General features: G+C 37.5%; 1 protein-coding gene across 3 annotated transcripts in view; it reads left to right on the top strand.

Annotated features, from left to right (window-relative positions):
* Window positions 1–26,352, top strand: part of UGGT2 (UDP-glucose glycoprotein glucosyltransferase 2) — a 79,919-nt gene that overhangs the window by 41,501 nt on the left and 12,066 nt on the right. For 2 of the 3 annotated variants that reach the window (XM_083361664.1, XM_083361663.1), the window contains exons 16-33: window positions 821–952; window positions 3,408–3,569; window positions 4,578–4,701; window positions 4,799–4,897; window positions 6,986–7,080; window positions 7,782–7,988; window positions 9,130–9,261; window positions 10,102–10,229; window positions 11,090–11,185; window positions 12,777–12,879; window positions 15,209–15,288; window positions 16,010–16,199; window positions 17,526–17,684; window positions 19,471–19,556; window positions 22,785–22,869; window positions 23,002–23,081; window positions 24,774–24,872; window positions 25,268–25,352. In XM_083361664.1, coding sequence (XP_083217790.1) covers window positions 821–952; window positions 3,408–3,569; window positions 4,578–4,701; window positions 4,799–4,897; window positions 6,986–7,080; window positions 7,782–7,988; window positions 9,130–9,261; window positions 10,102–10,229; window positions 11,090–11,185; window positions 12,777–12,879; window positions 15,209–15,288; window positions 16,010–16,199; window positions 17,526–17,684; window positions 19,471–19,556; window positions 22,785–22,869; window positions 23,002–23,081; window positions 24,774–24,872; window positions 25,268–25,352 — 2,142 coding nt within the window. The remainder of the gene's footprint in view (window positions 1–820; window positions 953–3,407; window positions 3,570–4,577; window positions 4,702–4,798; window positions 4,898–6,985; window positions 7,081–7,781; window positions 7,989–9,129; window positions 9,262–10,101; window positions 10,230–11,089; window positions 11,186–12,776; window positions 12,880–15,208; window positions 15,289–16,009; window positions 16,200–17,525; window positions 17,685–19,470; window positions 19,557–22,784; window positions 22,870–23,001; window positions 23,082–24,773; window positions 24,873–25,267; window positions 25,353–26,352) is intronic. The other variant, XR_014492400.1, reaches the window with a different exon arrangement.

Here is a 26,352-nt window from a genome sequence, read left to right on the forward strand (position 1 = left end):
GTTAGTTAATTGAATAATATGGTCCTAGAACAGGACGGGAATTGAAGATATTTGAAATTTAAAATAAAATTTCCAATTCATTTCTGGTAAATTGGAAGCAATAGAATAAAATATTAAATATGAGCTCCCTAATTTTAGACATCTTGAAGTCAGCAAGAGCCCATTCTTTTATAAGGAGATGATATACAAATATATAAAATTGTATGCAATAATAGAAATACCTTCATTTCTAATTTAACCTGCAGTGGTTAATTTAGAACTGTGAGATTGTACACCCACATTTTAATTTACACAGTTTTTTAACTTACAGAGATTTTCTCACATGCTGTGAAAGTTTTAATATGGGTGAAATTTACTTTTTTTTGCTCTGGTTGAATGTAAATGGTTGGTTGCCTTGGTTGCTTAACTCATTTCATGGTTGGTATGGAAAATAAATACTAGTTTAATATATGCATTATACTTTTCCTTAGCACAGAAATGAAGGGTGAGAGTGCATTGAAGTATAGTTGGCTGAAGACATTACTGTTAAAAACTGGCTAATAAGGATAAACCTGCGACTGGATGATAGGATCTTTTCAAAACTGTTTATAGCAGGGGTCCTCAACCTTGGCAACTTTAAGACTTGTGGACTTCAACTCCCAGAATTCCTCAGTCAGCTGGAATTGAAGTCCACAAGTCTTAAAGTTGCACAGGTCGGACCCCTGGTTTATAGTATTAATAATAAAAATGGAATGCAATCTAAATATTATTAAATGTTCTACTGTATTGTAACAGTAGAATCTATTGTATCATTTATCTTTCTTTTGCTCTCTTCAATTAGATGTATCGTCAAGTAGACGAGGGAGAAATCCTTTCAGTGGACAACGTGAAGCGTATTCTTCATAGACAATTTCCTCAAGCTGATATGGAGGAGATCCTAGGTCTGGACTCTGACTATGATGACAAGAGAAAGGTAGAAAGAGTTGAAAGCTGCAAAATGAAATACAAAAAACCCTAAAAGATTAATAGCCTGGTGTCTTCTTAAGTGCGTCAGGCACTGACTTTTTTTGTGGGGGTGATAAATGAGGAAGCTCATTATATCTTTGTTTGCAAATCCTTATCCCACAATATTTATATAGCAACAGATAATTTAGTTGGGAATAGTCGCCATCATAAATATCTTCAAATAATTTTTAATAGCACCCTGATATCAAAGATCAGAAAATTACATAATTCTAATACTTATTGCAGTATTTTTCAACCACTGTTCCGCGGCACACTAGTGTGCCGCGAGATGTTGCCTGGTGTGCCGTGGGAAGAATTGAAAAAACACTGACCTAGGAGACAGCGGTGAGAGGAGGAGGAGGAGGAGGAGGAGGAGGAACAGCCACGGGCGGAGCGGCGCTGCAAGACTCTCTGGCGGGGAGCCTTGGCTAAGCTGACGGCCCTACTTCGCTGGAAGCAAAAGCCCGGGAAAAGAAGTGGGCTCGACCTCTCTAGGCACCAGGGCTCCACGGCAGCGTAGCTCCGCCCCCTTCTCTGGCTTCGGAGGGTCTCTTGCTGAAGAGAGAGAAGCTGGGGAGAGGCGACCGGCTCGCTTATCGGAAGAGGACGGACGAGCGGCCAGCCCGGCTCGCCTGAGCTGTCGCGTGGTTGGTTGCCTGCAACGTTCGAAAAAGCTCTTCTTCCCCAGCACGCGCCGCTTACTCCTTACTCCCCGCGCGGCTGAGGATGCGAGACTCCCGCCTGGTCGGCTGCCTGGTTGCTCGCTGCGACCCCTCGCCCCAGCCCGAAATAGAGGGATCTGACCGCTTCGCTCTTGGAGGCTTCGCTTGCATCTGAAAAATTACATGGCTGATTTTTTTTTAACCTGTCCTTTTGATACGTTGCATAATAAAATGTCCTTTGGACCAAAGCAATTAAAAACCTTTGGGGTTTCCCCCCCCCTCTGGAGTGAAGTGCTTTTGATGGTAAAGGTGAGAAAGAAAGAAAAAAGGAAGGGAAAAAAGGAGAAAGGGGGAAGGGGAAAAGGGAGGGAGAAAGAAAAAAAAAGGAGAATAGAAAAGAAAGAGAGAGGAAGGGAGGAAGGAAGGAAGGAAAAAAAGCAGGAAGAAAAATTAAAAAGAAATGCAAGTAGCTTCCAGTTTCCACAACAAGTAGAAAGCAAGAAATTGAGAGAGGGAGGGAAAGAAAGTGGGAGAGAGAAAGGCAGGAAAGAAAGGAAGGAAGATAGAAAGAAAGAGAAAAGAAAGAAAGTAAGAAAGAAAAATAAATGAAGGAGAAAAATGCAGAAAGAAAAATTAAAAAGAAATGCAAGTAGCTTCCAAATTCCACAACAAGTAGAAAGCAAGAAATTGAGAGAGGGAGGGAAAGAAAGTGGGAGAGAGAAAGGAAGGAAGGAAGATAAAGAAAGAAAAGAGAGGGAGGGAAGAGAGGGAAGGAAGGAAGAAAGAAAAGAAGGGAAAAAAGAAAATACAGAAAGATAAATTAAAAAGAAATGCAAGCTTTCCTTTTCCTTCACAGCAAAAACAAAGAAACAAAAGCCCCAAAATAAAATAAAATAAAATAAAGAGGCTAATAATAATAATAATAATAATAATAATAATAATAATAATAATAATAATAATAAGAAGAAGAAGAAGAAGAAGAAGAAGAAGAAGAAGAAGAAGAAGAAGAAGAAGAAGAAGTAGAAGAAGTAGAAGAAGAAGTAGAAGTAGAAGTTGGAAGGGACCTTGGAGGTCATCTAGTCCAACCCCTTGAGAACACAGGCCATCCTCGACTTATGACCATTCGTGTAGCGACCGTGGGGAGGTCCAACGGTGTGGAAAACGGTGGAGTGCTTCGTGATTTTTTTCATGAAACAAGTGTGTCTTTGCCCAAAAAAGGTTGAAAAACACTGATCTAGTCCAACCCCTTGAGAACACAGGCCATCCTCGACTTATGACCATTCGTGTAGCGACCGTGGGGAGGTCCAACAGTGTGGAAAACGGTGGAGTGCCTCGTGATTTTTTTCATGAAACAAGTGTGCCTTTGCCCAAAAAAGGTTGAAAAACACTGACTTATTGGACTAAGCCATGTTAATCTAAACAAAAGTTTTTTGAGTCCTAGTTGGCTGTTCTTGTCATACATTTTTTTGAAAACCAGATTCTCTTCTGGCAGTCCAGAGCTTTCTCTCCCCACCTCCAAAATTGCTTTCTAGAACGTCTTTCTTCTTTCATCTTAAACTAATCTTGAGTTACATTAGCTATGTAATCTAATATATCTGGAGGCATCAGATTGGGGTATATTGTTGAAAGGGGAAAATAAATCATTTTATTCTTCCACTATGCAGTTTATGGATGCTTTGAGTCTGTTTTTTCTTTATATTAATCCTGTTTTCACACAGTCAGCTATTTTCTGTGTAACTGTGACATCGCTGATTTGTTTAGGCAGGAGCAATGTTCTATAAGAAGACTGGCCTGGGCCCATTGCCTCAAGCTCTCTTTAATGGTGTGCCTTTTAACAGAAAAGAGATGAATATTGCAGAACTAGAGACCTCTCTGCTGAAGATCATAGATGCCACAGAGGCCTTTCAGCGGGCAGTGTCCATGGTACATATTTTTTTTCCTTTAGAAGACAGGAATGTCCAATGAAATATGGGCTAATACAGTGTTTCGCAACCTTGGCAACTTTATGGGCTTCAACTCCCAGAATGGCTGGGGAATCCTGAGAGCTGAATTCCACACATCTTCAAGTGGCCAAGGTTGAGAAACACTGGGCTTCAGTTATGTTTACATGATACATATTTCATAAAGAAGTGATTTGGAGTTAATGTTGCAAACATTTCATTATTTTAATTTGTTGTCATGATTTTGAAGCTTAATCCATACTGATTTTTGGTCTAGTGGTTAAGGCAGCAGTCTAGAAAGCAGGAGACTGTGAGTTCAACTTCTGCCTTAGCCATGCAAGCCAGTCACTCTCTCTTAGCCCAAATCACCTCACAGAGTTGTTGTTGGGAAAATAGGAAGAGGAAGGCGTGTTAGGTGTGTTCGCTACTTTCAGTTATTTGTAAAAATAGTAAACGTATATACATAAATAAATAATATCTTAGAATGTAATTATGTGCTTGTTATATTTTAAAATGAATGGAGCCATTGCACCCTTTAGAAATAGATGTTTAAAATGTTCTATTTAAGGTAGTGAAAGAGGAGAAAGTGTTCAATTCTGTGCTTCATATTTAAGTCAGACATGAAACCCATTTCTCATGATTCACTAAGCTGTAGCTTGCTCTATCATATTTGCTGAATTCCTCATAGCTGTCTCAGATCACACATTACTTTAAACTATAAACTATGGGTTATCATGCAGAATGGTTTTCTTTCTGTTTTCAGAAGGTTAAAAAAAGTGTCTTGAAATCCCAAGTTTTCTAGGCCTTCTCTACATGTTTGTGCTGGAAGGGAGGTAATGCTTAGTTATGGTACCAGGTGGCTTGGTAAAATCAAGCTCAGCTAAGATACCCATTCACCCAGCAGAGGTTGCATACCCTGATCTCAAGTTAAGAGGAAGCTATATTTAAAACTGTTAATGCTGTGGAAATTAAACTCTTATTCTGATTACAGGGCTTGCTAAATGATCATAAAGATGCAGTTGATTTCATCATGGAGCAACAGAATGTAGTTTCTCATATAAATGAAATAATTCTTGGTGATGAAAAAAGATACTTGAATTTTGAATCCCCGTCAGGTAAACTGAATGCTTTGTTTCTTCTCTCTTGTTTATTTGTGGGGAATTCATTTTGATATCGTGCTTGACGTTATGCCACATCTTGAATTTTTTGCAGTTCCTATAGATGTAAATGACTACTCAACCTTTTTCTTCTTGGACTCTCAAGATAAAACATTTGTTATTTCTGAAAACATGAATTATGTTACAAAGCAAGGTAATCTTTATTACATTTAATCTTATTACTGATTCTGTACACATACTGATAGTAACACCATAACCCAGGATGGTTGATACTTACATGAAACCACTGAGGAAGTTCATGCATCAACAAAGGATTGGGTATCATTAAGTTGCTGAGAACTAGTTATACATCTCATCCCCAGACTGAACAGGACATGCCATCAAGGTATTGTTGCAGTCCTCAAGGCTGTTAGAATCTGGATGAAGAGGAACAAATTTAGGCTTAATCCCAGAGAACCAAAGTGATTGTAGGTTCAGAACCCATCTCATTCCAGGAAAATTGTATTTCTGATCATGAATGGTATATTGCTTTTCCATATTGAACTGGATCATAATTTTAGGCTCTTGAACAGCAGATCCCGGCTATGGTCAGGAATGCCTATGCACAAATTCATCTGGTGTGCCAGTTAGAACCTTTTCTGGGCAGAAGGCACTTCTCACTACTACTATTCGTGTTAATCAACTTCCATTTGTGTTATTTTAATTCCCTCTATATGGTGCCCTTGAGGGTCTAGGACAGGGGTAGGCAACCTCGGCTCTTTTATGACTCATCGACTTCAACTCCCAGGACTGACTCAGGAATCCTGGGAGTTGAAGTCGATGAGACATAAAAGAGCCGAGGTTGCCTACCCCTGGTCTAGGACAACTTGGCATGGCCAATTCATCGCAGCCAACTCACCACAGCCAACTTACTATGGAGCAACTCCCCATGGCCAACTCACCACGGGACAACTTGCTGCAGAACAACAATTTAACTTAAGTGTTTAAAATAATTTTAAAAATATTTTAATTTTTGTCATTCACATTTCATTTTGTTCCTCCTTTTGCATCCTTTGATTCTATTCTACCATTTCATCGATATTAATGTAACTCTTGTCCTGTGGCAAGTTGTCCTGCATTGAGTTGCCCATGGTGAGTTGGCTATGGAGAGTTGGCCACACCAAGTTGTCCCATTCTGTGCCCTTGAAGACCATTCAGAAGGTACAGCTGGTCTAGAATGCCAGAATTTAAATGCAGGCAACTAAATTTCATTTTTGATGTGTGCCGTTGTGCCCACAGTAAAAAAAATGACAATAAAGGTTATCTTATCTATAGGTTTGATTTTGATTTGCCTAATGCAGACATGTCAAACTCGCGACATCACAAGACGTCGCGCAACGTATCGGGATGGTTTTGCCATTGCTGGCAATAGGGTGGGTGCGGCTTCCGTGTGACGCATCCATTCCACAGGCTGGCAGTTTGATACCCCTGGCCTAATGCAACACCTCTACTTTGAGAGTTTCACTTGTAATTAATTAAGTTTCTGACTCTGGGCTGTTGTAAAAGCTCTTCAAGGGTCAGGTTCTTGAAATCTATAAGAGAACCTGAATTTCTAAGTCCTCTCTCATAAAGAATGTCACCTACAAGGCTTTTCAAAGAGTGTTAAATGTCAGTAAATACATTTTATGAAAAAAACCCTATCTATCTATCTATCTATCTATCTATCTATCTATCTATCTATCTATCTATCTATCTATCTATCTCTATCTGGATGACATTTCTAAGGAATCCTCAACTTTCATAAAAAGTATGTTTGTGTTAAATCTTGCATATATTATGACTTTAAAACAACATTTTATAATTATTACTTTGTCAGTTGCTAATGGAATACAATCAATGTAATTTTCTATTTTGCTTTTATTTTTGGAGATTGCGTGTTGGCAGGGATACTCAATATGCCCATGTATACTATAAAACTGAAAAAGAATGGGGCGGGGGGGGCAAAGTCCTCAACTACAATTTTTTTTAAAAAAAAACAGTTGCCTATCTTTGCAATTTAGCAAAACAAAACAAAACAGAATTCTATGCTTGGGATCCAAATACTGTACATCTCTAAAGTCACATTCAGGGATTCATTATTCAGTATTGTAAAAATATTGTGGATCACTTGGAGGTCTACCAACAATTCTTGATTAGCCTTCTGTCTATTCTTAAAATAATGTACACTTTATTTTGCTGATACATTTTTCATTTTGATCACTTATATTGAACAGTAGAAATTCTTGCGTGTGTTTTTTTTCAGATGATGCTTTAATCTATCCAGTATCCATATGGATTGTGGCTGATTATGACAAGTCAGATGGAAGGCAATTGCTTTCTACTGCACTGAAACACTTGGTCAGTTCTTCACAATTCTTGTACCTACATCATATAAATAATTTTCCTCAGTCAATTTTGGAGAAGAAATACAAGTGGGAGATAACGTGCCAGAAAATGATTGCAGCTAAAGCTGTGTCCTTTCCTCAAAATAAAGTTTTACAGAACAAAAGAAACTTGTGACAAGTTTAGTTACTACATAAAAACATTACACACGATAGTGACTATGCATTTGTAATACTCAAAAAGAGAAATTTTGCCCATAGAAAATTTTGTTTAAGAAGTTAAAGAGAATTCTGTGTAATTGAAACAAAGAGGACAGAGGATTGCACATTACACATTTACTTTATAAGAAAATGTTAGAGCAAAAATTTCCTTTATGATAGTGAAAGATATAAATTGTAGAAATAATAAGATTCCTGCCCTGAGCTGTACATCTTGGTGTTGACATTCAGAATATGGGCTGGAATTTCTGCTTTTTCTGTGCTTTTATTGCTGATGGATGTCACCTAGAACTCTGAAGGATAGGCAGGAGACAAACTCTTTAAAATAAGTATCTATTTACTGTATCTGGTTCTTACAAAGTAAACATTGCTTTTTAAACTTGGCATGCTAGACCGTATTCTCTTCTCAGCTTTTCTGAATCTCAAGAAAACTAAATACTGCTCCCAGGCTCTGGTTGTAGTTTTTGACATAGTTGGTAACCTACCTTTATTTTACAGAAAACCAGCAGTCATATTCGGCTTGGGATTGTGAATAATCCTACTTCAAAAATAACAGAAGACAGCACTATTATTGCAAGAGCAATCGTGGCAGCATTTTTAACCCAGAAAAATGTTCATTTGAAAAACTTTCTTGGTCGGATTCTTAAGGAGGAGACAGCAAAGGCCCTTGCTGAAGGAACTAAAATTAAAAAGTTTTTTTTCCCGGTTAGTAGTTTCCTAATTATGCACTTAGCTGAGTTTTGGCAGCGCATATATAACAGTTTCTATTAATATCATTGAATTTTGAAATTTTTGATTTTAATATCATTTATTTTTAAAAGATATATCAACCTATTTCTATAATATGTTTATGTACTATTGTAGTCATGTTACTACAGGATGTTCTTGTACATACAGATAGGTGTCCTATGTGTGTTTGGTGGCAGTTCATCAAATTATCACCCAATAGAGTTCTATATATATTGCATCAGCCAGTGCAAAGTAATGGTTAAGGCAAGGGTCTTCACACTTGGCCCTTTTATGACTTGTGGATTTCAACTCCTAGAATTCCTCAGCCAGCATGCCTAGTTGAGGAATTCTGGGAGTTGAAGTCCACAAGTCATAAAAGGGCCAGGTTTGAAGACCCCTGGGTTAAGATGTTGGACTAAGAATGTGGGATATCAAGGTTCAGGTCCATCCTTAGACATAGATACTCAAGTGGTGAATCTAGGCCAGTCACTGCATCTCAGTCCAACCCACCTGAGAGGAAGGGGTTGTTCCTGGGAGAAAGGCAGAATATATATGTAACAAATAAATAAATAAATAGAGTGTCATTTCAAGATATAGGGCTTTCTTCTGCATTGTTCCAAAATTATACAAATATATTCTCCCGGGATTGATGTATGCCCCTCACTGCTGGCATTTACAAAAACTGTAACACTTCATCTGTTTTCTAAACTTTTAGTAGTTAATTGTTTCTGGAATGTTTTAAAATTTTCCTAGCTGTGCTGAATATTTGGTGGAGTAGAAATACAGAGAATAATTTAAATAGAACAATTTGGGAGCAGGTGGTTACAGTAAAATAGAAACAGAAACCAATAATTTTTCTGCTTTTCTAAATATCTAAAAAAGTTACTTTTCAAAACAAATACCTTAAAAGTGCTTGGTTCTTGAAGCTATGTATGCACTTTTATTTTAAAGAAAGAATTACTGTATAACAGATTCCAGAAGACTTACGGTACTTACTTTGAAGTATAGCATCAGTTACACAACTGGATTGTTTATCTAAATTCTCAGTAGAGAAAAGTTATAAACATGCTTATGTAGTTTTCTAATTAGGACTGCACTTTTATACTTTATATTCCAGGGCATGGATGCTGATGCTCTTGAGAAGAAATACAATACACTGGGGGTTGATATGATTCAGACTCATCAAGCATTTTGTCAGGAAGTTCTTAAATTGCTTCCGGGAGAAATGGCTGTTATTAGTAATGGCAGGGTAAGTAAAGAATGGGGAGATGGCATTTTATTATTGAGTTGCTTTGTTTTATTTTATGGAATGCCAGTGTATTGGCATGCTCTGTTTAGTGAGAAAGAAGAAAGTAAATGTATTTCCAGTTCAGAGTTCCCCAGGCATTCCAGGATGATACTTTTGGTCCTTTGAAAGAGTTTCCTCCTTTGATTGAGAGAGATGATCCAGCATTTTTCTCCTCTAGACTTTCAGAATGGAAGGCTCATTCCTATATTCTCCTATTCTCCAAAGCACTTGAGGGCAGAACAAAAAGTAATGGGGTCATTAAAGAGAGAGCCAACTTAGAACTAAGGAGAAATTTCTGGTCATTGAGAACAATTAATCAGTAGAATGGTTTATTTCTGGAAGTTGTGGGTGCTCCATCACTAGAGATTTTCAAGAAGAGACTGGACAGCCATTTGTCTGGAATAGTACAGGGTCTTCTGCTTGAGCAGGGGGTTGGACTAGAAGACCTCCAAGGTCCCTTATATCCCTATTATTGTATGTTCTATGAATTCTTAGAAAGAAAAATGGATTTTTCTTTTCTATGCCTTGTTGGACCTTCCTTCTACTTTTCAGTAGAACAAACACTTTTGCCCACATCCTGAACCCACCAGGTTCAGAATGCTATTATATATTTTACCCCTGATTGTTAAAAACTGTTGGGAAATTTCAGTTATTACAAAATGTATGACAATGCTTATAGCAGAGAATGTTTTGTGCTAGCTTCATTTCTCAGTCACTTTCTGAGCATAAATCAGGATGCTTACAAACCAGAGTATTGTATTCTTCTCCTAACATTGAATTATGTCCATTTCTGTTCTGTAGATATTAGGCCCTTTAAAAGAAGATGAATTAAATGCCAAAGACTTCGATTTGTTAGAGTCAATAACTCTGAATACAGCAGCTGCAAAGATTAAAAGCCTTGTCAAGGAAATGGGGATTGATCATAAACGGTAATTTTTATTGTGGAAGGTTTTATAGTGAAGCACGTTTTGCAGATGTTTTGCCATTTAAAAGAGACACTGAATTTAGCTGGGTGTGGTCTGGGTCTGGAAGACATTGTAGTCAGTTCACAGCCTCAGTCAGACGACTCTTTTATTACTTTTGGTTCTTTTGTTTTTGTTGTATTATATGATTTTCACATTATCCTGTCACTACTTGAACCGTGAGATAGGCAGCATATAAATTTAATAATAAATTAATAGTAAAAAAATGTTTTTAATGTTTGCCACCCAGAGTTTAGAATTGGGCAGCTTAAAAATGTCTAAATTAATATAGATATAGATATAGATCAGCTAATTACAAAAGTATAGAGTATGAATGTAGTCATTGACTCCGTCTATCATCCAGACTTGATAGCACTAGAGAAAATCATCTCAGGCTTTATAGTTACATAAATGTAAAAGGTAAAAGTTGATTTTGATAATTTGGTAGTTTTTGATGACCTCAGCAGCTGAGGTTAGTTTTTGCTGGAGCACAAATGTAAGACTGAGATGGATTCTAAAAGACCAAGGATGACCACTGTGATGGGCTTAGAAAAAAAAAGGATTTTCCTTTTCTGTGCCTTGTTGGACCTTCCTGCTACCTGAGATGGATTTAAAAAGACCATTGTTATGAAAAGCTCTCAAAAACATATTTTTGTTCTTTAATTTCCCACATCTTATTGTGCAAGGAACACTAAGAACATTCAGCATTGCCAGTCTTCTTTGGAAGCCTTACAGATTGTGGTGGTGTTGCTTTTGGATATTTAATGGCATTATTTTAGGAGATTCTTCTATTCCTGTTATATCCAGTTCTTTTCTCTTTTCTGTAGTGGCAGTAATTTAGTGATGAAAGTGAATGCCCTCCTTTCTTCTTTGCCAATAACTGATGATCGCCAAGATGTTGAATTTTTCAAAGACCAACATAGGTAAAAATAGTTGTTCCTTTCCCCCCCCCATGATAATTCAGTTGTATGAATCATGGCCAGATAATTAGCCATCTATTCTGTTTGCAATATTTATTGCTGCACTGCTATTACCATTAAAAAAACAAAATTAACTTTATTTGGGTAATTTATATTCCACTTTTCAAAGAGACATTCATTGAAAAAGGCTGGCAAGTGACAAAGTCTTTAAATACTAAACATATTTACACATACAAAAAGAGTATAATCAAAGAAAGGTCAATTAAGATCAATTTATTTCAAGAAGCCTGGAATGTGTATATGTAACTACTTATGTAGGAAAAATCAATCTGCTTTCCTAAAGGTCCAGTTCCAAAGAATAAGATATGGATTGAAAAACTGTCACCAAGTAAGTTTTTCTCTCATTAAGGTAAAGGTAAAGGTTCCCCCACACATGCTTGCTAGTCGTTTCCGACTCTAGGGGCCAGTGCTCATCTCTGTTTCAAAGCCGAAGAGCCAGCGTTTGTCCGAGGACATCTCCGTGGTCATGTGGCTGGCATGACTAGACGCCAAAGGCGCACGGAACGCTGTTACCTTCCCACCGTAGTGGTCCCTATTTTTCTACTTGCATTTTTACATGCTTTGGAACTGCTAGGTTGGCAGAAGCTGGGATGAGTAACAGGTGCTCACTCTGTTACGCGGCACTCGGGATTCGACCCGCCAAACTGCCAACCTTCTGATCGACAAGCTCAGCATCCTAACCCACTGAGCCACCGCGTCATTAGCCATTTGTTAAAAACAAGTTGTCTAAGAAGCTAAACAGTACTCAGCATTTAAAATGAATATTCTTGAAATCTCCTTGTATCACTATATTTATTTACAAAGTTTATTTCTGAGGGTCAGTTCTTAGATTCTCCAAAAACACAAAGGGGGGGAAGTATCAGCCAGCTAGGACAAGTTCTCAAGTTTGCCAAAATATAAGAATGAGTAGGAGGCATTGGACACTTGAAATTGTTCAGAAGAACTGGAGTGATTTGGTGTCTATCAATAAGAATGAGGGGAGCTTCACTAGAGTAACAACCTTTGTCAAAGGTTATCAGACTAAGATAAAATCTTACCTTTTAGTCTATCCCAAACCGAGCTTAAGACTGAGCATGTTCTCCAGATCATTGATCTATCATTCCTGTCATTGCCAGATCATCAAGATTAAAATTGAAGGCCATAAACCAAAGAACCAAAAGGTGCTATAATTGAAGGATTGGTGAATAGGTAGAAGCGGGGTGCTCACAATAGGTCTGAAGCACTGTTCACTTCCTCTCTAGGGAAAATTGCTTTCAATGCATGCTTTTTGTTTCTCAGAATAAGTGGCATAAACTATTACACAGCAGGTGCTTTTCTAGTGGAACAGTTCTTCATTAGAACTGCTTCACTAGTTTGAAGACATATTCAATGAAATGCATCCATTTGTTGAATCAACATGCTTTATTAAATAGCTTCTAATTGCAAAAGGATAATATAGTATATTTCTTATGAACATTACATCTTCAAGTCATGCATGCCTTTAAGAATTTTTTGGTTCAATGCTTAACGTTTCTCCATTGCCTTCCCTACATAGCATACTGAAGATAAATCCAGAGCAAAGTGAACCCTACTTTGATGTAGTTGGTGTTGTTGATCCACTAACAAGAGAAGCCCAGAAGTTATCACATTTGTTGATTGTAAGAGCATACTGTTGTCTTGTGAATTGTGATAACCTTAAGCCAATTTAACATTGTTTTCCATACAGTGTAACTGCTTTATTTAAGATCTTCCTTGAAATGGTAATTATTTACTTTGAGTTGTATGCATGGTAGGATGAGAGATCCAAGTTTAAATTTATGGGGGGTCACTTTGGTATCCTCAGTAATCAGAATTTTAAAAACGAGAGTAAAATTAAATATAAAGAATGAACTAATAACAACAGTTTCATCAACCAGCTTTAAGCGTGAAGGAGCAGGATAGAAACAACACTGGCAGTTTGAATGCTGGTGTTGAAGAAGACTCCTGAGAATACCATGGATAACCAGTAAAACAAGCAAGTGGAGTGTAGATTTTCAATCCATAGTTCTCATTTATGGCAGAAATGACAAGGCTCATATTTTGGATGTAATGGAACGATCTAATTATTTGGCAATGATGGACTAAAAGAAGAAAAGAATTACTGATAGCCAGTTGATGGATGTAACTACAATGACAGAGCTTCCTGCTTTTACATGAAGAGCCAGATTGGAGACAGGTCATTCCTGGAGAAAGTCGGTCTATGTGGTCACTAAGCGTTTGATGGCACATAAACCAATCAGATGATGATCTTGGCGACAACATGACAGCAAATTACAACTTGGTGGCCCTCCAGAAAAGTTCCACTTTATTCACCTTCTGGAAAGACACTAGAATCACTTGAGAAGATATTGATCACAGGGCCTTCAGATCCACATCAGCAAACGTTTAATGACCTGCAAATCCATATCAGCAAAACATAATGACATAACTCAGTTTCATAGCAGACTAGCTATGCTGACAATATCTGACAGTAGCAGAATAGGGCCTTTATCCAATGCATCTGTTATAGTGAACAATAAACAAGGCACTTCTTTTAATTTTAAGACAACAGAATAAGAGATGGCCAATGCCATGGTGGCAACTGAATGCATTTCTGCTTTTTTCCGTCCTCTTCATGGTGGTGTACAAAGTAGCAGCTAAATGCACAATTGACCGATTGCCCCATTTTAGCTTCAGAAGGCTGTGGATCTCATAGTGGAGATAAGAGAGCAACGTCTGTGGCACTTCTGCAACACCCAGACATTCTGTCCCATGAGCCAATGATACAGCTAGTCCATAGGTGTTACAACGTGTCTTGAGATTGAACAGAGCAATTTCTGAACATGAATCCTGTAGGTTCAGGTGTAAGACAATCTTGACCCAAAACAACCAACCACCAGCAGCCCTTAAAGCTGATTTGATACAGCTTGAATGGTGAGTCATATACAAAAACTGATGTTACAAGCAAAAGCTCTATCTCCAGGGACCAAAAATGGTAATTGGACTTAACCATGAAGAAACTTTCTCTTCATCAGAAGAAGAATCTTCTAGGTCTGTTTCTAGTATTAAAAAGAGAAACCAAGTTGCCTTTAGAATCAAAATGCAGGTTATTTTGCTGCATTGTGCTAGCTGTTGCATATTCGTTCGATTTCTAAGACTGTTCACTGGTCAAGTCACTTTAGGCAGTTTGTAAAGAGTTAAAATAATCAATATACAAACATCACAATACAAAATAACACTATGCTGGGAATAATAAACTGCAAAGCAAAAAAAGCAGATTCACACAGGATCCTTGCCTTCTAGCCAAAAGATGTGTTAGCCTTTTCTATTTGGTTCATTTTCCTATGATCAGATAAGTGCTTCATAATAAAGCTATCATTTCTCACACTAACATCATTAAAGGGATACTAAGGATTCTTTCTACTAAGACTTCCTAGATAAAGTTGATTATTAAATTGTAAATATGAATAGGATAGAAGGGAAAGTAGAAACATGTAAATTTGCAAATTATGACACAATTGAGCCCAAAATTTCTGTTGCTAAGTGCAATATTTGTTAAGTGAGTTTTGCCCCATTTTATGACCTTTCTTTTCCAGAGTTAAGTGAATCACTGCAGCTATTAAGTTAGTAACACAGTTATTAAATGAATCTGGCTTCCCCATTGACTTTGCTTGTCAGAAGGTCGCATAAAGTGGGGCACAGCAGGTGTCATAAATATGAATCAGTTGCAAGTGTCTGAATTTTGATCACATGACCCTGGGAATGCTACAATGGGCTTAAGTGTGAAAATGGTCATAAGTCACTTTTTTCAGTGCCGTTGTAACTTTGAATGGTCATTAAATGAACTGTTGTAAGTTGAGGATTACCTGTATGTGTTTATAATTTGAAGAACTTAATGTAAATTAAAAGGGTAGAAATAGAAAATTGGAAAAATTTGCAAGACTTTAATATGGGGATTGTTTTCATTAGGTGCTTGGTCAGGTTGTCAACATGAAGCTGAGGCTGTTCATGAACTGTAGATCAAACCTATCAGAAACACCCTTGAAAAGGCAAGTAACCTGAAGAAGTTTATTACCAAAATGGACCCAATAAAGCGAGAGTACTTTCAGAGATGGTTTTTATTGGAGAAATGGTTCCATGTATGATAATAGGGCTCATGAAACATAAACACATTTTCATTGTCTCCAACATCTTTATCTAGAGGTCATTTCACTAATATGATTTATATTTAGAAGCAGGTCTCTTCTCAAAATCCTCAGTTTCTTTTCCTCCCCTTAAATATTTGGTCTTCCCATTTTTTTTCTATGACTAAGCCATCAACATTAACTTGCCTTTACCTGAACCTTTTATGTAGAGAAGCTGCACTCTTTAAAAAAACAAGCTTCACACCAGTGCTGTACATTGCATTCCATATAGGAGGACACATCCATTTTCCTGACAAATGTTGTATCCTGAACTGGATATATTACTTCCCCAAAAGCTTTATGACCTGGATTGACAGTGAAGAAACTGTCTTTGTCAAAGGGTAACACAGTAATTGGACCCAGATTAGAAAGATAAAGCATTAGAAATTAAAAATAAGAGCACAGAAAAAGCCCATTCAAGTTCCTTGAACTTATAGATAAAATATTACACAATTGCCAAACAATACTATTTGTATGAAATAGAAGTAGAACATTCTGAGGCTTTTACAAATTGTCGTGCAACCCTCTAAAATGCTCTATGCTTTGCCTTACCTTCTTAATAGTTATATTTTTGCCTTGGTTATAGCTTTTATCGTTTAGTTATGGAACCAGAACTTTCTGTTGGGTCCAATAATTTCTTTCCTCTTTCATCTGGAGCAACCTTCCTTGAAATTCCAGAGTCTCTTCTTCTGACACTAAACATGGCAATTCCAGAAAGTTGGTTGGTTGAAGCAGTGAACAGTTCTTATGACCTCGACAACATTCATTTAAAAGATGTGAGTACTAGTTCTTAAAACATATTGTACAAAAAGTTGCAATAGCCAATTTTTTTTAAAAAAAATTCACTTTTAAGATACTTTAGGCTTGTATTTTTCTTAAAAACTCATTCCAGGCACAGAGAACGCATAAAGTTTGAAGAATAGTTATCCCGTTACTTTAGCTACATTTATTTAAAGTGGTGCTCGCAACTTTGACAACAACTTCATTTGCCAAATACCAGGAGATATGAATAGAATCTGAAGTTTATTTATTTGTTTGTATAAATTTATTGACTACCCAACTCCAGTGAACTTTTGGCAGCTTATAGGACTAGAAAAAGGATAAAATCAGTCAGACAGCCCAAACTTAAATGATCTGATAAGCAATAAAACCAACAATGCAAAACAGAAGCCTTCAACAAGCCATAAACCTCAACCCAGGCCTCAGACCAAAAGTAGATTTTCAAAGCTTTCCAGAACTCCAGAAGTGCCCCCTTATCTCAGGGATGGGTGTGGGTGGGAATGCCACAGAGAAGGCACACTTCCTAGATAAAACCAAGAGGACAATGTTAAATGGAGGGGACCCTTAGTGCACCTACTGTGCTGAAACAATTTGATAAAAGCAGTCTCGTGACATCCAGATTTCAGATGATGTTCCTCACTCAGTCTCAGTACTATAGAAAGCTAAAGTACAGCAGGCAGCATTCTTTTTGTCATAATTTGGTGGCAATGAATCCTTGAGGGAAATAGCCTCTATGGTCCTTGTTCAGAAACCTCAGAAAATTTTAAACTACTTCATTGCCACCAACATTGGTCCTACATTCCCTGATTCATTGATCAGGAACCACAATCATTGCCCATACCAACCCTGATTCTCCTCAGTAGTTCTACCTCCCCTTTAAAGACCAACATTTCTCATTTACTGTGGCAATTGCTATTTTTACTGAGTGAGGAAATTTATGGCTTTTGGAACAGACGTGAAATTGCAGCTTTAAAAAATAACAAAATTATTGAGGAGGATACATTTTCTTCTCTCCAAGAGTTCAAAATGAGATAAATGTCTCTGGTACTTAATTTCAAATGTACAAGAAAACATCCAGCCATAGATCCTTTATTAGACAGATTGTATAAGCACTAAGCAACAGTAATATATTTGTGGCTCTAGCACAGGGGTAGGCAACCTTGGCTCTTTTATGACTTGTGGACTTCAACTCCCAGAATTCCTGAGCCAGCATGGTTGCCTACCCCTGCTCTAGCAAGTGTAAGCACTCTGTGTATAGCCACAGTATGTCCAATACTGCCTACTATTCATATGTGTCTTTTTTAAAAAATCCATTTTCACAGGTAGAAGGGGTGGTTTCAGCTGAGTATGAATTAGAATATTTGTTGCTGGAAGGACATTGCTATGATGTGAGCAATAGGAAGCCACCTCGGGGATTGCAATTCACCCTTGGAAGAAGGAATAATCCTTTCAAAGTTGACACCATTGTGATGGCCAACCTGGTAAGTGCTGGATAAGGCAGGGGAATATGTATGTAATTTATCCAAATGCTCATTGTTTTTATCTAATATGTCTGCTAATATTAATGGTATGGTCTGTTATATTGATTGAATCTTATAGTTTTTCTTGCCAAGAAGGGATTATTTATGGAATAACATCAGGTATTGAAAACTGAAACTGAGGCATTAAATGCTTAAGACTTGTGTGTGTAGATGCCACTTATAAATTAGGGAAATTGGTAATCTGGATTAATAAGTTATGTGAGATCAGAATATAATATTATAATAAAAGATATGATGTCATTTTAACCATGTCATTAAATATATCCTGAGCAGAATATCTTAGAATGGTGTTACCATATAATCATATGTAGAATTTGTGGCCCCAGGATCACATGACAGTCCTATCCCCAAAGTCTTGGGTAGGGTCTTCAAAGCCTTTTGAAAAGTTGTTGCAAAAAGGTGGAATTCAGGACTATGGAATGGCTGGTTTTAAGTTGTGCACGTCTACAATGAAGCATTCATAGTTCCCATGTTTTGGTCCATGTGGTGAATTATATTGTTGGCCTCTACACAGACTGAAGTGGGGTTAAATGTATAGAAAACTGTTTAAGAAATGGAAATGGAAAGTTCCAGTCTTCTTGTGATTAAAATATTTTTTTTTATTCCATTTATATCCCGCCCGTCTCCGAAGCCTCAGGGCGGCTTACAAGCTTAGCAGTAGGGGAACACACTCCCCCAAAGTCAATGCAAACTTCTTCAAATTGGGCTCCTTCTGATAACTTCATAGATACAGACATGATGCTTTCTCGGTAGCAGAATAGAATTGGTTTGCCATTTTTTATAGGATTCTTTTCATATCCCAGGCTAGATTATTGTTCTGATTACTCTGGATATTTCCCATTCAGTTCAACTTTGCTTAGTTCTACGTCCAAGCCATGGCTGAGACAACTCCGAATAGCCCAATCTGCAGGTTGAATGCTGCATCTAGAATACCACATGCCCAAGCTTTATAAGTTGAGAATTGAAGTGTTAATACAAATGAATTTCATGTGATTGAGAGGGACCTTGGAGGTCTTCTGATCCAATCTTTTGCCTGAAGCAGGAGTCCTTACACCATCTTGGACAAACGATTGTCCAACCTTTTCTTGAAAATCTCTAGTGATGGAGCACCCTCAAGTCCGGGAGGCAAGCTGTTCCATTTTGTGTCTTACTGACAGAAAATTTCTCCTTATTTCCAGGTTGGATCTCACAATTTCACACATAACAGTAGCAACATTAATTTATTTCTTTTCTAGATCCTTTACATTTTAGCAGTCTTAGCTTCCAGTAAAAAGAAAAGCAGCCTGTTAATTCTAGTACCTAGAAAAATCTTTCAAACTTTCTCACCTGAAATGAAGAAGATTTGATCCTTTGATTCAAGATCCAGCGTCAGAATCTATTTTAGATGATTTCTTCTTAGTGGTTAGTATTCCATTTAGATCAAGGAGAAGAAGTTCAAGCTCCCACTCAGTCATGGACCAGTCATTTTTTTGTCAATGAAATTTCCTTCTCAAGATTGCTGGGTAAATAAAAGAGAAAATGTATAAATATAACAACTAAAATATAAAAGAATACTACAATGCTTGTGCATGTATTTGTATATGTATTATTTAAGATGCAAAATCCAAACAGAAAGGGTAGATTTCACCAATTGTTTGGCATCTGTGTTTGAGGAGTTAATTTCTGGGATGAAGTTCCTAAATCCACTAAGACTTTTGGTTTGTTTGTTTGCTTGCTTGCTTTGCAGGGATATTTTCAATTAAAAGCCAACCCAGGGTCTTGGATTTTGAGATTACGTGAAGGAAGATCTGAAGAAATTTATGAAATATTTCAGTAAGACATAATTGTAGTCTTAACAGTTATAAATATAAAGCATATTTTATGTTGACTTGAAGATAAACTAGAGGGGGGAAATACCGTAGTTTGAAGACAGCAGCAAAGGGTGCTGTTCATTTTGCAGATTCCAGAGATACATCAAAGTTGGCATTTTGGACTAATTAGATTTGCTCTGCTTCTTCTACTTTTACTGAGGTTTGCTAAATGTTCTTAACTTAGACATGACCCTTGTCCTCCATTTTCTGTTTCACCATTTCATTTCATGAAGGAATTTCATTATTTAACACAGCCGTACTACAGCTCTTAATAGTAGTTACTTGGCCAATGGTGGAGAATGCTGGGACATAGAGTTAGGCAACATCAGAAGTCTGCAGGTTTTCAATTTAATCTGAAGACAAGTCTAGAATGCAAGCCAAGTTGGCCAGGAGCTGTCATGGCTGAGACAACTACCAACAGTCCAGCCTGCAAGGCTGATAATCTGGAATACAGCAAATTGTACTTTAGCAGCTTTTGGAGTATCCCACGGCCAAGCTTCATAGCAAAGTTAAGAATCAAAACGTAAATATAAATGAATTTCATTGGAGTGGAAGGCTCCTTGGAGGTCTTTTAGTCCATCCACCTTTCCAAGGCAGGAGTTCTGATATGATCTTGGACAAATCATTGTCCAATCTTTTCTTGAAAAGCTCCAGCAATGGAGCACCCAAGTCGGTTAAACAACCTGTTCCTCTTCACCCCAAATATATAACTTACACCAATAAATTACATAAACCTTTTAACCTTCTGGAAGGCCATAAAAATCTGGCTCTGCCTCCAAGCATTGGGCTAGGATGGGGCTTGAGTCAGTAATCTGGTTGGTCTGGCAACTGGCAGGAAGGATTGTTCTATTTTTATTCTTGTTTTTATTGGTTGCTATGAACCAATAACATGATCACTATGATCACTATGGGAGATAGGTGGCCATATAAGTTCATTAAATAAAATGAGAACCTTTTTTAAAGTAAAGGAAAAGATAAGCTGAAACGGGAGTGGTGTAAAATTGCTTGTCATGGCTTAGGTTTCTAGAATTTGTTCTTAAGTCAAAATTTAGGTGGTTCTCTTTAAAGCTACTCTGTTATTTGGCTTGTTTTGCAGGTAATTTTATAGTTATCTGGTACAGTGTGTGTGTGTGTGTGTGTGTGTATCTTTTTGCTGACGAAAAGATTTGAATACACAATGTATTGCAGAAACGACTTGAGCCCTGCTTAACGCTCCTAGGTTGGATCTGCAAGGCAAAAGAAATCATAATAATAGAACTGCAGTATAGCAAGTTCAAAACCCAAGGTGCTTCAAACCGGTCTGACCGGAAAAACATACATACATACACACACACATATATATATGCAGGTATTAAATTAGCAACATAGTTGTTAAATGAAGCTGGCTTCCCTATTGACTTTGCTTGTCTGATGGCTGCAAAAGCTGATCACATGACCCTAGGACACTGCAACCGTGATAAATGTGAACCAGTTCCTAAGCGTCCAAATTAGGATCACCTAACCTCGGGTACGCTACAATGGTTGTAAGCGTGAAACATGGTTTTAAGTTTTTAGTGCCATTGTAACTGAATGGTTGTAAGTTGAGGACTACCTATGTACAGATCTTTTCTAGTCATCATCATCATCACCCTTGTCATCATCCTAAATTACATGCACTCCCATAAGACCTTATTTGCAACTTATTTACTCATACATGGCTCTTGAGGAAAAGATTCCAAAATGGCAGCTAAATCATACATAATTTGCAGAGCCCCAGGGCCTCATTCTCAATTCTTCTTCATGGTCTTCTTAAATCTAAGGTTCTTGGTGATTATTTTCTTCACTGTGTGTTTTTCTACCATTTAGTAGGGAGGGGGTTGTGAGTGCTGTAGCTGGCCGACGTCATTATACAATAATACAGGTAATCCTTGACTTCTGACCACAATTTGAGCCCAAAATTTCTGTTGAGAAGCGAGACAATTGCTAAGTGGGTTTTGCCCCATTGTACAACTTTTCCTGCCACAGTTATTAAGTAAATCACTGCAGTTGTGAAGTTAGTAACACAGATGTTCAGTGAATCTGGCTACCCCATTGACTTTGCTGATCAGAAGATCACAAAAGGGGATCACGTGACCCTGTGACATACTGCAACTGTCATAAATATGAATCAGTTGGCAAGTATCTGAATTTTAGTCACATGACCATGGGGATGCTGCAACAGTCGTAAGTGTGAAAAAAAGTTGTGTCACTTTTTCAGTGCCATTAATGACTTTGAATGGTCAGTAAACAAATCATCAAGGAATACCTGTAACTAGCTAGGAACCATAACATCATTTCATTTTTTTTTATATCTGGGATTTCTTCAGTTTACCTATTGACATGTATCAAATTGACTTCTGCTTATTTTGATTTTGTTATTCTCAGTATAAAGAAGGATAATTACCTTTTATTGTTAGCGAGGAAGGAATTGCACAAATCAAGCCTATGCAGACAATGCTATTTCCTCCCAGTAAGCAAGAATATATTTTTCTTTCTTATATTGAATTATAAGACTTGATATAGAGCATACAGTATATCATCCACACAATATGGATTACCTACCAGGCAGAAAAATAACTAACTCTCCTTATTAGTATTTGTCTGCAAATTACTGCTCTGCATAAAATGGAATGTATTAGATGAAATCAACAGCAATTACAAGAGATCCTGGAATTATTATTATTTTGTTAAAATTATCTTGTTGGCTTCAGCACACTGAATTCTTCAGTCTCGGATACTTCCTTTTAAAATGTGTTTTAAGAATAATATTCTAAATCTTAAGATGATTCATTCAGAAGGCAATGACTTTACTGAGAAGGATGCGGCTTGTAGATACCGATAACATAGATTTTGTATCAAATTGTCTTAACTGCAAAACATTGCCTTTGAAATGTACATTTTTTGTGTGTTTGCCCCAAGTAGGTGGTCTTAGGCTTTGTTTCCTAAATTGATTTGAACATTTGAACATTTCTGCCTTCCTGCACTGATCCCCCAAAATGCGAACCTCTGCTACAACTTCTCTGAAAGGATATAAATATGGAAAATTCCTAAATTAGTATACCGGAAAGCAGAGATTTTCATTCTCAGCTGAGCGAACTGTTCTATAATTCAAAAAACTTAATTATTATATCTAATTTTTATTTGCAGATAACTTACTTTTTTTCCTCTCTAGGCATGAAGGAACAGATTCTTCTGGAAGTCAAGAAGAAGTTATTGTAGTATTAAATAGTTTTAGAAGCAAAATCATCAGAATCCAAGTATGTACGCTGGCAATCAAAGATTGAAATGCTTAGATGATTGATAAATTAAATCAACATTTAATGTGATCATAGTGGAAATCTGCTGATTGTTTTGTCTGTGCTGAAAACATTTTTTGGTTTGATGGGTAGGTTCAGAAAAAACCTGACAGTGAAAATGAAGATCTCCTGAGTGAAGTAACAACAGAAGAGGAGGAGGATTCTATGACCAGGTAAACTGGTTGGACTTTTCTTGGATCTAGCCAAGAATCTCGGTCAGTGAGGAGCATTTCTGGTTTATTATCTCTGTAATATTATTAGATGGAGTCTCGTTCTTCAGTTAAAGAACGATCTTGTCCTATGATGTTTCAGTTTTCTCATTTTGTTTAGCTAAACTGGGGATCGCCTTGGACATCAAGGCGATCAAACCAGTCAGTCCTAGAGGAGATAAACCCTGACTGCTCTTTAGAAGGCCAGATCCTGAAGTTGAAACTCAAATACTTTGGCCACCTAATGAGAAGGAAGGACTCACTGGAGAAGAGCCTAATGCTGGGAAAGATTGAGAGCAATAGAAGAAGGGGACGACAGAGAATGAGGTGGCTGGATGGAGTCACTGAAGCAGTAGACATGAGCTTAAATGGACTCCAGAAGATGGTAGAGGACAAGGAAGGCCTGGAGGAACGTTGTCCATGGGGTCGCGATGGGTCGGACACGACTTCGCAGTTAACAACAACAACAATAAAACTGGGGAAACCAAAATAAGCAATATCCCTGGCTTCTCTAGGAAGTAGTGGATATAGGATGATGATGATAATGGTGGTGATGGGGAAGCAGGAAAAAAACAAATGCCCAGTTATAGAATAGGCAGTACCTGGCTTAACAGCAGTAACCGTGAGAGGGAACTAGGTGTCCTAGTAGTGGACCATTGCTTAAGTATGTGCTGCAGCTGTCAAAAAAGCCAGTACAGCACTAGGGTGCAATAACATAGGGACAGCATCAAGATCACAAGAAGTGAGAGTACCACTTTATACTGCACCAGTGAGTCTCTACTTGGATTAGTGCATCCAATTCTGGTCACCACAATGCAAAAACCTTGCCGAGACCCTAGGAGTACAGAGAAGAGAAACAAAGATGATGAGTCTGGAGGCTATGATGAATAGTTAAGGGAACTAGGGCATATCTAGCCTAATGAAGACAAGGACTAGGGTGACCTGATAGCTGTTTTCCAGTACTTGAGGGTCTGTGACAGAAAACAGGGGGGTCGACTTATTCTACAAAGCACCTGAGAGCACGAAAAGAAGCAATCTGTGGAGGATCTTTGAAGAGAGACTCAGTCTGAAACTAAGGAAAAATTTCCCGACAGTAAGAAAAATTAATCAATTGGAACAGCTTGCCTCCCAGAGCTGTGGGTGCTCCATCACAGGAGATTTTTCAAGAAAAGATCCATTTATCCAGGATATAATAAGGTCTCCTGCATGGGCAGGGGGTTGGACTGGAAGACCTCCAAGATCCCTTCCAGCTCTATGATTCTAATCTAGTCTACTTTAGTCTAACCTGGTCTAGTCAGCATTTCTTTCAACCACTGAGGTTCTGATACACAGCTTTTCTTGGGAAAAATATCCCACACTTTGGCAAGGGTTAGTTTCAGAGAATTGCTTTCAATTAGCATTTGATTTTGGTATTTATATTGCTTCAGTTCCAATAACTGTAAATCATTGTTGTTTTATTAGAACAGTATAGAAGCTTAGATACAGTAAATCTTTGGAGACTCTGTTTTGGTCTAAAGAAGATATAGTTGTGCACCTTATAATAGTCTTTGTGTTTTTTTTCTTCTGATATGATCTTTCCCCCCTTTCTTGTTTCAATGATGGAAGATGATCGCTTTTATATGTCTTAAATACAAACTGAATAAAATATTTTTCAAGTTTTACAGGACGAACCTGGAAAGCAGATCTGGAGAAGAAAATTGATGTATTGAATATATTTTCTGTTGCTTCTGGCCATTTATATGAGCGCTTTTTAAGGTATCTGAAGGATTTGGGTGAAGGGGTTGTTGAGTCATACCAGAGTGCCTGGCTGTGTATATTCCTATGTATTTTAACCATGAAACTCATGAAAAATACTTTAAGTGGGAGATTTCAATATAGGGAACCTAGTTAGTTGGGTTCTTAAAGCAAGATTTGAATAATTAAACAGTCTTACATTGATTTTATTCTTAGCTGAAAAAAAGTTAAGCAGGATCCAATCTGGGTCAGTCACTAGGACCAGAGGTTTAGTCTTCCGAGCTTTCAGACTCATGCTGAATCTCTGTAAAATAGTGTACATATTCCCCATGATCGAGTCAATCAAGAGTGCTGTGAATCTCTCAAAGCAGACATGACTGAATATTTTTTGTTTTATTATTATTATTGTTTTCCAGAGTTATGATGCTTTCAGTTCTACGCCACACAAAGACACCAGTAAAATTTTGGTTTCTGAAAAATTACCTTTCACCTACATTTAAAGTAAGCACAGTATTTCACTTTTAAAATCCATTGCAGTTTTAATCAAGACAGATCTTGGCTGTTCTAATTGCAAAGCATCAATGTCACTTTTAGCTTATTTAAGAAGTCCAGTTCTGGGGTTTATTTACAATAGATTAACTTAAACAAGTTACTTGCAATAATAATAGTTCAATTTTTGAACTTTTGAAATAGAAGTTTTGAGGTGGTTCTAGTTTTGAACACAAAAGTATTGTGTGATTATTTGGGTATTTTGAATCTCTTAAGCTCTGTTATATTTGAACTACTAGCCCTATCTAAAGCAGAGGTGTACTATATTTTACTGCTTTAGGCAAAGGACTATTGGCTTTCCTACTTCATGTACAGAGTTTGACTGGAACAATAGTGACCCATCATATATCTATAGTCTATTCCAGGGGTAGGCAACCTTGGCTCTTTTATGACTCATGGACTTCAACTCCCAGAATTCCTGAGCCAGCCAAGTCCACGAGTCATAAAAGAGCCAAGGTTGCCTACCCCTGGAATAGACTATAGATATATGATGGGTCAGTATTGTTCCAGTCAAACTCTGTACATGAAGTAGGAAAGCCAATAGTCCTTTGCCTAAAGCAGTAAAATATAGTACACCTCTGCTGGCTCAGGAATTCTGCGTGTTGAAGTCCACGAGTCATAAAAGAGCCAAGATTGCCTACCCCTGGTCTATTTAGTAGCTTTTCAGATGTTGGACATCACTCTTTCGTCACTGATGTTCTTCTTGCCAGTATCTGTCATGTCAAATGACTCCTGTAAACTCAGGAGGTTGGTCCTGTCTTAAATGCTTCACATCTCTCTTACTCCCAACATGCTTTTGCTCATCCCTGACAAGTTTTAATCAAGCTTTCATTTTTTTAAAAAAATGCTCACTATTTAAATATTGTCAAAGACATGATATACATTTATACATATCTGAGTTTATGGCCTAATTGCCTTATTATTTATTGTCCTTGCCAGAAGTTAAGATGCA

This window comes from Vipera ursinii, assembly GCF_947247035.1.
Source record: "Vipera ursinii genome assembly, chromosome: 4".
NCBI lineage: Eukaryota > Metazoa > Chordata > Lepidosauria > Squamata > Viperidae > Vipera > Vipera ursinii.